Source organism: Eleutherodactylus coqui, chromosome 1, assembly GCF_035609145.1.
Source record: "Eleutherodactylus coqui strain aEleCoq1 chromosome 1, aEleCoq1.hap1, whole genome shotgun sequence".
Taxonomy (NCBI): Eukaryota; Metazoa; Chordata; class Amphibia; order Anura; family Eleutherodactylidae; genus Eleutherodactylus; species Eleutherodactylus coqui.
Genome location: NC_089837.1, coordinates 44,154,684 through 44,167,541, shown reverse-complemented (window position 1 = coordinate 44,167,541; position 12,858 = coordinate 44,154,684). Strand labels below are relative to the sequence as shown.

The window sequence follows — 12,858 nt, the reverse complement described above, 5'->3', positions numbered from 1 at the left end:
TTGTGAGAGACTAAGGCCCCCTGCAGACGGGCGGAAATTCCGCGGCGGGATTTCTCATGGAATTTTCGCCCGTGGAAGCTGCCATAAGACTGTGTTAGCAAACGCAATCCTAGGCAGACGGACGTGATCTCACTCACCGGCCGCCGGCTCCGGTCTGCACATGCGCCGGCTGCCCGGCAGCCGGCACAAGAAAGAGCCAGAGCTGCGGGAGCGGGTGAGTGCCGTGCTGCTCCTTGCAGACGCTCGGGTCAGGTCCCGCTGCGAGAATTCTCACAGCCAGATCCGACCTGGCCATCTGCAGGCAGCCTAAGGGAGCGACAGAAGCAGAGTACCCCGTCCCCCCCAAAAAAAATAAGCATGTCCTTAAGGGGTAAATGGCTTAAGAACTTTCTGCAGCAGATTGATGTTTACCTGCAGATGCAGCAAAGTTCAATGACCGGCCCCCCTATGGGCATGTAAGGCTGGGTTCCCACGTGACGGAAATCCCACGGCTTGGCCGCACAGAAAAGCCGCGAGATTTCCACAGGAGAGCCGCAGCTTCAAAACCCACAGCACTTCACCGCAAAGGATTGTCTGCCCCATGTGGACGAGATTTTTGCAAAATCTCGTCCACATGGCTGGCTAATCCCGCGATCAGGAGCCGCTGGTGGATTTGCTGCACAGAAATTCCGCTTTGAATTTCCGCTGTAAATTCATTCCGTGTGAACAGGCTAAAGGGTTACCTGTTGGGATTGGAGTGCTCTCTTTCCGCGGTTGTGGCTGGCAGCAGTTTCACTGACACAGAATGATGTGTACTAATCAGTTTTTAGATTTATAGGTTGTACAACCTGTATATCACAATCTGCCAGGGAACATGTAATTAAGTATCACATTAAATTACAACATATTACACACACACACACACACACACACACACACACCTCATTTCAGTGCTCATTAGGATAATTGTGTCATATAGGTCTCTTCGGGGTGCGGCTGCCCACCCTGGGTGACGTTACGAAGACATCCTAGTGCCGCTCCTACTTTACTAGGTGCTCCTGTTTACTCGTCTTATTCATCCTCTATACATTTGTTTTTAGTCTCATCTCCTCCACAGATTATATTTCCACTGTATATCAAGTTTTGTCCATTTAGCATTTAACTTACTTTCTGTGATTTCTGTCTTAAACATTAGCTGCACTGTCGGAGAACTTTTGACATGTCAAACACATTGATCAAGGGGGTATCCAGCTGCTGAGACCCTCACCAACGCTGCTGCTGCGCTCACCTGAGACCTGAGTCCTGAGCCCTTCGGCTACGTTCACTTGTTTTTGGCTGCTTCCGGCATCTGAAGATGGTCTCAGCCATAAGAAGCTGCTACCCACCCAATATACAAAGTCTGTTAGGGAGGGTCCTTTAGGTCAGTGTTCCCCAACTCCAGTCCTCAGGGACCACCAACAGGTCATGTTTGCAGGATTTCCTTAGTGTTGCACAGGTGATGTAATTATTGTCAGTGCCTCAGGTGTTCTTACCATAGGAAATCCTAAAAACATGACCTGTTGGTGGTCCCTGAGGACTGGAGTTGGGGACCCCTGCTTTAGGTGGTGCACTTGACGGGCAGAGAATTGGCTCTGCTCTGCCCCATCTACACTGAGTCCCATATTTTTCTCAGTTTTGCCCCATTACATTCTTACAATTGGCCAAACTGCCCATGTATATAACAATGGGAAGCCACCATAGTAGTACAAGTCCTCCTGACCGTACACTGCTGCTCCATAGAATTATTAGACAGGCCAAGAGAACATAGGAGAGAACCAGTGCAATAGTCAAGGAACAAGTACCGCAGTCACCCTACCCTTTAATATCTGCACACATTCTGCATTATAGTATAGACCACCAATTGGTGAATCTTATGGTCTGAAAAAAAAAAAAAAAAATTTACACACACACACACACACACACACACACACACACACACACACAATGTCTGAAGACTTTCTGGACCCACACCAGGCTCATCATTTAACCTCATAATAGCAAGTACCCTTGTATTCACAAGCAAATGTCACACAAAATGTTATCATGGAAATCAAACATACCACCATAACTTTTTAAGCAGATGATGAAGTCTATATCTTTGTGGTCATGAATGGCATTGTTGTTTAGAGGAGATCCTTTCCTTACTACTTGTTTCAGTCCAGAAAAAAAAACAAGCCCTTGTGTGTTGTACAGTCCGAAAAGCAATTGTCCCAGTTAGCGTGTGCATACTAGCTGGCCGGAGACTGGTGTCTCTTGTGTCTAGAAGTTCCATCTCAGTTGATGGATAGCTCAAGTGAGTCTTCCTTGTGAGCATCATAGTGGAGAGGGCTCAACCTGGTTACTACCCTGCTGGAAGGTCATTGGGAGCCCCCCTCCCTCCATGTGTGGTAGGCAAGCTGTTCCTATAGTTGGGCAATCTGTTGAACTTGTCAACAGCAACAACTGCAGTGGCCAGTAGGGTTACCCTGGACACATGGCATACGTTGAAGAGATGGGAGGGCAAAATGCTGGCTTGTCTCGGCGGCACTTACCACGCTCACTCTTGGAGGGACGCAGGTGGCCAAGGTCGCACTGGGCCTCTTCTGGACATCCCCAGCATGGGGATGCCCAATAAACAGGTTAACAGGTGTAGAGGGATTTGTCACGTGTGACAACACCAGCTAAATACCCCCCAGCATGACCATCGGTGGGGAAAATAAATGAGCCATAGACAGCTTAAGCACCTTAGGTAACCGGGAACGGTCAGGGCCTGGAAACAACTTTACTGGTAACTTCAGCAATACAAGGCTTGAATTCAACAGAAACACTAGTGCAGGTAAGACAGAAGATTTGAGGTCGGAGGAAAGTCAGGATGATACCGTTCATGCAGTCCAAGTTATCAGTCAGGTACCACTCCTGGACGGGGAACACGCCAGAGGAGAATAGGGGTAGGGTCACTCCATAGACTCTCGGTCAGACAAGTACCTCGACCAGCAGTCTCAGACTTCAGGACCGATGGGTGTGCAAAACAGACAATTGAGTACCTCTGCACTAGGCCTTGACAGACTGGACTTGCCCTCTGCTCACTCTCTCGTTGGAGCTCACTTACAATCCATGCAGATCCTTGCACTTTGGAAACCTCTCCTCTTCTTCCATCTTCAACACATGAGGGCTGAAGGTGCCCCCATGTGCCTCTGTTTCCTCTCTGGTGGAACTCAAGATGAAGGACAGATTGAAAACCTTTTCCCACTCAACCTTCTCTCAACCCAAGTGACAGGATAGAATTGATACATACACAGGCAGACAGCTCATATTTTGCAGACATTAACCCATCACGCGCTGCAGCTGTACGATACACATACTAGAATGATAAGACATTTTTGCAAAGCACATTAACACAAGACTTTACATGTATGACATTATGGAGGGGGCCAGGAAAGCATGTACTGGGCCACTACACAACCACCACTGCTCTGCCTGTTTATCTAGTTCCTCACAGCCCCTTTTCTAGACGTTTCCAGCACATTCCTATTGAGCATGCTCATTAAAATTCAAAGAATATAATGGCTCCTATTCACAATAGTCTCTGCCTCTAGTGGCCAACTTTAATATTACACTCTGCATTACTGTCTAATGGGGCTGGCTTTTTTTTTTTTTTTAATTGTAGCAGGGGCATCCTGTCACCCTACTACACATCCGTCGAAAATGATTGTTGCAAGGCGACAGCGTGTACTCCTGCAGTCAGCAACCAGCGGATAAGACTGTCAGCCCCAAGGCATATCGGCTCCCTGCTGGGCCCGTGAGGTGGAACTCACTGCGTTTGCGGGTGCCTGTGGTGCAGCATCGGCAGCTGTAGTGCCCTTCCAGGACCTGTGTGGCAGGCTGCTGTGCAGCCAATCAGGTACAGGGGGCATCAACCCCGTCAAACTTGACTCCACCAGGACTTCCCAGCATTACTATACAACAAGAATGTCCAATAATCCAGAATATCTGATAACCCCGTACAATTTATACAGTATTAGAAGACAGTTTTTATTGTTGAAGGTCTATATGCCTATTCAATCCGGAATAAATCCATCACCGATAATGCCACACTAAAGGAATTTCACCGTTGCAACATGATCAGTCAACATAATACGGAGTATCAAAGGTCTCCCCTACCGGAGCTCCCCGTCCAGGGCCAGGATGATGGCTGCGAAGCTCCTTCCGGTCTCCTTCAGGTGCTTGTAGCAGGTCTGCAGACTATCGCTCATGGAGTCCTGTTGGGGAAGAGTAACAGAGTGAGGTTTGCAGACAAGCAGGCTCCTGGGATGGGGGGGGGGGCAAGCACTGTCCATGAGTAAAACTTGGCAAAAACTTTCTTCTGAGCTGAAAGCCATCTCTAGTGCCCAAGGGCACTTCCCAAGCTGGCATAGGAGACAGTATATACCCAATGTGCCATCAGGGAGATATAGTGGCCCTGCCCGCCTGTGCTTGTCCACGTGTCCGTTGTTAAGTGGACCTTGCCAGTAACCGCGTTGGTGAGGGCGCGTACAATGTTGCGGGAGACGTGGTCATGCAGGGCTGGGGCGGCACATCGGGAAAAGTAGTGGCGACTGGGAACCGAGTAGCGCGGGGCCGCCGCCGCCATCATGTTTTTGAAAGCCTCTGTTTCCACAAGCCTATGCGGCAGCATCTCCAGGCTGATCAATTTGGCTATGTGCACGTTTAACGCTTGAGCGTGCGGGTGCGTGGCGGCGTACTTGCGCTTGTGCTCAAACTGTTGCGCTAGCGACGGCTGGACGCTGCGCTGAGAGACATTGCTGGATTTGGCAAAGGACAGCGGAGGTGAGTGTGTGGGTGCAGGCCAGGAGACGGTAGTGCCTGTGTCCTGAGAGGGGGGTTGGATCTCAGTGGCAGGTTGGGGCACAGGGGGAGAGGCAGTGATGCAAACCGGAGGCGGTGAACGGCCTTCGTCCCACCTTGTGGGGTGCTTGGCCATCATATGCCTGCGCATGCTGGTGGTGGTGGCTCCCCGGCTGATCTTGGCGCGACAAACCTTGCACACCACAGTTCGTCGGTCGTCTGCACTCAGTGAAAAACTGCCACACCTTTGAGCACCTCGGCCTCTGCAGGGTGGCATGGCGCGAGGGGGCACTTTGGGAAACAGTTGGTGGATTATTCGGTCTGGCCCTGCCTCTACCCCTGGCCACCGCACTGCCTCTTCCAACCTGCCCTGCTGCTGCACTTGCCTCCCCCTCTGAAGACCTGTCCTCAGTAGGCTTAGCAAACCAGGTGGGGTCAGTCACCTCATCGTCCAGCCGCTCTTCCTCCGAATCCTCTGTGCGCTCCTCCCTCGGACTTACTGCCCTTACTACTACCTGAGTGATAGACAACTGTGTCTCATCGTCATCGTCCTCCTCACCCACTGAAAGCTCTTGAGACAGTTGCCGGAAGTCCCCAGTCTCCTCACCCGGATCCTGGGAACTTTCCAAAGGTTGGGCATCGGTCACGACAAACTCCTCCGGTGGGAGAGGAACCATTTTTTTGCACTCAAGGCCGGGACCCGAGAACAGTTCCTGGGAGCCTGCCTGCTCTTCTGAATGTGTCATTTGCTGGGAGGGAGGAGGCTGGGAGAAGGGAGGAGCAGCAGCGAGAGGATTCAGGGATGCAGCAGTGGACGGCGTAGAAGACTGGGTGGTGACGGTGGATAGTTTGCTGGATGCACTTTCTGCCATCTACGACAGGACCTGCTCACACTGCTCAGTTTCTAATAAGGGTCTACCGCGTGGACCCATTAATTGTGAGATGAATCTGGGGACCCCAGAAACTTGCCTCTCTCCTAATCCTGCAGCAGTCGGCTGCGATACAGCTGGACCAGGAGCTCGGCCTGTGCCCACACCCTGACTTGGGCCTCCGCGTCCTCGCCCACGTCTACGTCCTCTAGGCCAATCCCTACCCCTCAGCATGGTGTATTAGGAGTAGAGCAGAAACAGAACGCTGTAATTAAATGTGCCGCTTATTGGCCTGTGGTTGGAGGCTGACTTCGCTTACGGAACGCACAGCAGAGCCAGGAAACAATTATGCGCAAGCCTGTAGTGAGACCTAGGTGCGTATGACTGAACTACTGGAATTCACAGCGAAGAACCAGTCAAGTGGCCAAAGGCCAGTGGTAGGCCTTAAGTATTTTGCTTCAATTTTTTTAAAATGGTGAGGTGAAAAACCAGACAGACACCGTATGCAGCGGATATATGTATACTCTTTCCCTCTGGCGGGATGACGGCGATCATGTAACGGACACAGCAGAGCCAGGAAACAATTATGCGCAAGCCTGCTGTAACACTTAGCTGGGTAATAATGAGCGACTACTACCCCCAGCAGACACGCAGTAAACTGTAGACGGTCACAGGCTTAGCTGGGTAATAAGCAACCCCTACCCCCAGCACACACGCAGTAAACTGAAGATGGTCACAGGCAGCCCAAATATAGTATTTTTTTCCAATTTTCCAAGCACAGTGCAGCCAGAAAAAATTATGCGCAAGGCTGCAGTAACACCTAGCTGGGTAATAGTGAGCGACTACTACCCCCAGCAGACACGCAGTAAACTGAACACGGTCACAGGCAGCCCAAAGATTTTTTTTTCCAATTTTTTTGAAAAAGCCCACTGCCTATATAGCTAGTATATCTCTTTCCCTGTACCACTGTCCCTGCCTCACCAGTACTGCCCCTATACTCTGTAAAATGACTGCAGACTGAGGACACTATGGTCTGCATGCCCGATATACAAAAAAAAAAAAAAGTGCAACACTGCTAAAAGCAGCCTCAACAGTACTGCACATGGTCAGATGTGGCCCTAAGAAGGACCATTGGAGTTCTTGAAGACGAAGATAACAGCCTAACACTCTCCCTATACCAGCTACAGCAAGACGGCACTTTCCCTAATGTCTCTCAGCGTGCATCTGTGGCGAGCCGCGGGCGGGCCCAGTTTATATACTCGGGTGTCACCTGATCTCCCCAGCCACTCACTGGGTGGGATAGGGCTGGAACGTCACAGGAGGAAGTTGTAATGCCTTCCCTGTGTTTCTATTGGCCAGAAAACGGCGCAAACTTTTCTGGGAAGAAAATGGAAGTGACTCGAACACCGCGTGGTGCTCATCTCGAGTAACGAGCATCTCGAGTACCCTAATGCTCGAACGAGCATCAAGCTCGGACGGGTATGCTCGCTCATCTCTAGTAATGACTAGTGTTGAGTGATTATTGAAACATTCAGGTTGGAGCCTCCGGTCGGATTGTAGGAGCCAATCATGAATCGGGGACCCATAACTCCTCCGCACCACCGGCACTCTCCTACACCTGCAGTATTTTCATAATCTAGGGGGTGCCTTCACATGAGATGGTTTGGCAAGGCATCCAATCTGCTCTGTGTGTATGCCCCCCAGTTCAGCAGGCTGGACCCACCCCCATATTAACCCTTTACCTGTTTCCCAGTAGGCAATAGGACAAGTGACGGTGAGTACAGATCAGACAAGGATGACATACTGATGATATGGCTCTAATGTCATCTGTAACTTCTTCATATCACAGACATTTTACAGAACACGCATGTAAAACTGCTCTCAGCTAGACGTGATCAGAACATCATGGGAGCTGCATGTTAAGTAGTTCCATACATTACTGTTTACAGCAGGAAGCCACAAGTCAACAATAGTGATGTTACACTTCCCCAACAGCAACTTCATGACTGATACATCCATCAGCTGATGGGACTAATACCACACCGATACAGCACTAGGTCGTTGAGTACAGAGATTTTTGTGCAACTCACAGGAACCACCATGGGCAGTAAGATGGTGCCGCAGTATGCCTACCTTTTCATGGCAAAACCGGAGAGTGACTTTCTGGTCTCTAGCAAACCATTGGCCTACTTCCGCTACATTGATGACATCATGATCATCTGGACAAACACCGAACAAGAACTAATAAGATTCTATGAGAGATTCAATGCATTTTACCCCATCATAAACCTGACATTAAGCTACTCGTATACAGAAATCAACTTTTTGGGCACCACGATAAAAATGTCAAACAGCTCAATACAGACATCCCTGTACCAAAATCCGATTGATCGGCCCACATACCTCAGATGGGACAGTTCCCATCCTAAATATAGCAAAAAGTCCATTGTTTACAGCCAGGTCATCAGATACAACCAGATCTGCTCCAACCCAACAGACAGAGGAACGTTTATACCATCTTAAAAGGACATTTATAAATCAGGGCTACCATCCCACCTCAATTGATGACCAAATCACTAGAGCCAAGAGGATACCCAGAAATCAACTACTTCAATACACAGAAGGAAGGAAACAATTGTGTGCCTCCAGTAGTGATCTACAATTCACAGCTAGAGGTACTAAGGAAAACCACAAAAAAACTCCATCATACCAGATACAAGGATGACCGTCTGATAACCATATTCCAGAACCCTCCCCCTCTGTGTTACAGGCAACCTCCAAATTTGAGGAACTGTATAATCAGGAGCGCATTGCCCTCTGACACACAAAAAGGAACTTATCCCTGTAAGGTAAGGAGCTGCAAGACCTGCTCACATATACTGACTGCGGACAGGATACAAATCCCCAACACACAGCAGGACTATAAGATCCCAGGGACATTCACATGTTCCACGTCTGATGCTGTGAATGTCCTGTTGGGGGGCTTGGAGAAATAGGACAGAAACCGAAATCGAGGAGGAGATCTCATCGCCACACAAAGAAAGAAAGACAGAATTACCTGTGGCCGAGCACTCTTCTAATCGCGGACATAACATATGCAAATTACTATACGTAAGGCAATTTTAAGTCCCAATGTCACAGAAGAATTTGGGAATATAAAATTTATAACGACCGGAGAGAATCTCAGGAAAGGGGCGGAGGGGGGGGGGGGGGGGTACATCAGGGGAGATTATGAGAAACCCAGAGCAGAGGGAACACGCTGGCCTATTGACCCTCTAACATCAATGTAGAGCAGTGGTTCCCAAAGTGCTCTATATGACTTGCTGGGGGTCAATGTCAGCGAGAAAAAATTTGGGGTCCACAAAATGTAAATGGGGGTCCACCTGAGCGGACACCATTTAGGCAGGTCATTATCTACATTTAGGCGTTCTGTAAATGACATACTACACCTTCCACAGATTGTACATAATACTTATCAGAGTAATGTCATAACTATCAGCACTACAAGCTTCACAGCCCACAATACGGGATAACCTGCAGGAAGAGGCAGCAGATACTCGGGCTGTTATCACACAGCGCTATAAACCGCACCAATACCGCAGCTGCTGCACCGCCTGAATAACCCTGCGGGACAGCGAGGACCCTGCGGACACTTCTAAGACACTTGTGTCCTCCTCCGGGGCTTCTCCCTTACCCGCTCCTGCTGGGACAGGACAGCCCGACAGCCCATCCTGAACCTGAGCAGGTTGTAGATCTCCTCCGGGTGTCCCAGAGACCTCAGGAAGTCCATGACGGCGGGGAGCGATGCGCGATCCTCACCTGCAGCAGCATCACTTATATATTCACCTGCCGGTTGTTAGCTCCGCCTCCGCTGTCACTCCCAGCCAATAGCTGCGCAGCTCCCTAGCCGACTGACAAGTCGGACTGGACGGACGGCCCACTTACTATAGAGAGGACCTGTTGCTGGGGTAACGGATCACGCTGGAAGGTGATTGGCTGAGTGGGTGATGTGACAGTAGAATAGTACAGAGCCGTGTAGCCTAGTACCGCGAACGATGAAACTGACACTGGAGACTGGAGCATGCTGGGAAGTGTAGTTTCTCAGACGTCCGATAAACCCATATCTGGCTGATGTTGAACTACAAGCCCCAGTATACCCCGCTGACGTTCTCAAACTACAAGTCGCAGCTGCCACTGGGCCAAATAATTTTCATAGAGTCGTTACAAAGAAAAAATGAGCCATTTAGTGTAAATAATGACGTCAGTTTATTAGAATGGTGAACTCTGGTGATGATTACAGCAGTGTTGTATGACGTCACCTCAATGGCTGTTCTGTAGAAGCTATTTTAGCATAAAATCCTCAAGTATAGATAATAATTTGGCGCAGACATTCAGTATTTTTTGACCTTTCGCTTGTTAATGTATTTTTTTCAATTTTGTCCTTCATGTCAGACCAAGATTACCATTTGTGGTGTGATGCACCATTTACAGCCCAGACAAAATTGGTATAACAGCTCGGATGTATCAAAACTGGCCCTAAGTAAAAAAAAACTGTCCCACGGCAACCAATCAATTTTCACCTCATTACTCAGACGCGTGCTGGTTGCTATGGCAACGCCTTCCCTTTTCTGCACCAGTCGTGATTGAAAAACGACACATTTCATGTGACACATTTATGCAAGACATGCGCCATTTTTAGATCTTTTTTTCGCACATGATATAACAGATTTACACTACGATGACCAGACATTCCGATTTAGGCAGGTCAGTCCTGCTGTCCCCAGGGTCCCTAAGTGGGTCAGTCTTTTGTCCTGCTTTTGGGACGCGGGGTCACCATATAGGAGATTACCAGCCGGAGTGCTGCAGCTCCCTGGCTGGTAATCATCACTCACTGGTGCTGCTGCGGCTCCCCAGCTGGTAGTCATCACTCACTGGTGCTGCTGCGGCTCCCCAGCTGGTAATCATCACTCACTGGCGCTGCTGCGCCTCCCCAGCTGGTAATCATCACTCACTGGTGCTGCTGCGGCTCCCCGTCTGGTAATAATAACTCACTGGTGCTGCTGCAGATCTCCTGCTGGTAATCATCACTCACTGGCGCTGCTGCAGCTCCCCGTCTGGTAATCATCACTCACTGGTGCTGCTGCAGCTCCCTGGCTGGTAATCATCACTCAATTGTGCTGCTGCAGCTCCCCACCTGGTAATCATCACTCACTGGCGCTGCTGCGCCTCCCCAGCTGCTAGTCATTACTCACTGGTGCTGCTGGGGCTCCCTGGCTGGTAATCATCACCCAATGGAGCTGCTGCAGCTCCCTGGCTGGTAATCATCACTCACTGGCGCTGCTGCGGCTCCCCGGCTGGTAATCATCACTCACTGGCGAGAATGCGTCTCCCCAGCTGATAGTTATCACTCACTGGCATTGCTGTGGCTCCCCACTTGGTAATCATCACTCACTGGTGCTGCTGCGGCTTCCTGGCTGGTAATCATCACTTACTGGCGCTGCCGCGGCCTCCAGGCTGGTAGCCATCATTCACTGGCGCTGCTGCAGCTCCCCGGCTGGTAATCATCACTCACTGGCACTGCTGCGGGAGGCACACACTGACGGCAGTGAGTGCACCCAGGATCCTCCTCTCCTGACCTCTCCTCCTTGATTCCACAGGAGAGGAGAAGGAAGGAGGCGTCTGGGCGCACACACTTCCGCCTGCCACAGCGCTGAGCAGAGGAGCAGCGGCGCTATGAAGACGACAAGGAGAAGCTAAGTAAATCAAGTCTCAGAAAGGGCGCTATTACTACTGGGGCCACTGTTGGTGTCACTATTTATCCGGGGGCCAATATAAAGGACACTATTACTACTGAGGCCAATATAGGGGATGATATTACTACTAAGGCCAATATAGGTAACACTATTACTAGTGGGGCCTATATAAGGGACACCATTACTACTGAAGCAGATATAGGGGACACTATTACTACTGAAGACACTGTGGGAGACACTATTACTACCAAGGACACTGTGGGGGACCCTATTACTACTAAGGCCAATATAGGGGCCACTATTACTACTGAGGCCACTGTGGGGGTCACTATTACTCCTGGAGCCAATAAAGTAACATAGAATGTTAGGCTGAATGAAGACAATGTCCATCTAGTTCAGTCTGTTTCAACCCCCTTGTTGATCCAGAGGAAGGCAAAAAACCCCAAGAGGCAAAAGCCAATTGACCCATTCAGGGGAAAAATTCCTTCCCGACTCCATAATAGCAATCAGAATAATCCCTGGATCAACCTTTGATAGTTCCTACCTAAGGCCGCCTGCAGATGAGCGGGTCGAATCCGGCGGCGAGAATTCTCGCCGCGGGACCCGACCCGAGAGCCTGCAGTGACGAGTGCGTACTCACCCGCGCCTGGCGGCCCCGGCTCTTTCATGTGCCGGCTGCCGCGCAGCCGGCGCATGCGCAGACCGGAGCCGGCGGCCAGGTGAGTGCGAGCCCCGCACAAAAATAGGACATGCCGTGGTTTGTTTGCCGCGCGAGATTTCGCGCGGCCAAACCGCGGCCGTCTGCATAGGAGTGCGTATTGTAATGCACTCCTATGCAGACTTTCAGTGGCGGAAATCCCGCGAGAAATACCGCCGCGGGATTTCCGCCCGTCTGCAGGTGGCCTTGATGTAAGACCAAGAACAACAACCCCGGTGGTCAGCTAATCTCCTATATCCTGTAATATCCTTCCGCTCTAGACGTCCTCATGTAGAGAGTTCCACAGTCTCACTGCTCTTACAGTAAAGAACCCCCTTCTGTGTTGGTGATGTAACCTGCTTTCTTGTACACACAGCGGATGCTCTCTTGTTACCGTTGCAGTCCTGGGTATAAATATAAATATAGAGGACACTATTACTACTGAGGCCACTGTGGGGGACAATAATACTACTGAGGGCACTGCGGGGAGACACTATTACTACTAAGGCCGATATAGGGGTCACTATTACTACTGCGGCCAATATAGGGGGCACCATTACTACTGACGCAGATATAGGGGTCACTATTACTACTGAGGACACTGAGGGGGACACTATTACTACCGAGGCCTATATAGGGGTCACTATTACTGCTGAGGCCAATATAGGGGACACCATTACTACTGAGACCGATATAG

The 12,858-nt window shown here is 50.1% G+C and overlaps 1 protein-coding gene across 2 annotated transcripts in view; it reads right to left on the bottom strand.

The window, feature by feature from the left end:
• The window catches only part of LOC136620328 (squalene synthase-like), a 179,203-nt gene extending 169,663 nt beyond the window's left edge, over nt 1-9,540 (bottom strand). For both annotated transcript variants that reach the window (XM_066595029.1, XM_066595045.1), the window contains exons 1-2: nt 9,406-9,540; nt 4,159-4,256 (exon numbers count right to left, since the gene is read on the bottom strand). In XM_066595029.1, the coding sequence (XP_066451126.1) occupies nt 4,159-4,256; nt 9,406-9,501 (194 nt within the window). In that variant the 5' untranslated portion in view covers nt 9,502-9,540. The remainder of the gene's footprint in view (nt 1-4,158; nt 4,257-9,405) is intronic.
• Between the last annotated feature and the right edge of the window lie 3,318 nt (nt 9,541-12,858).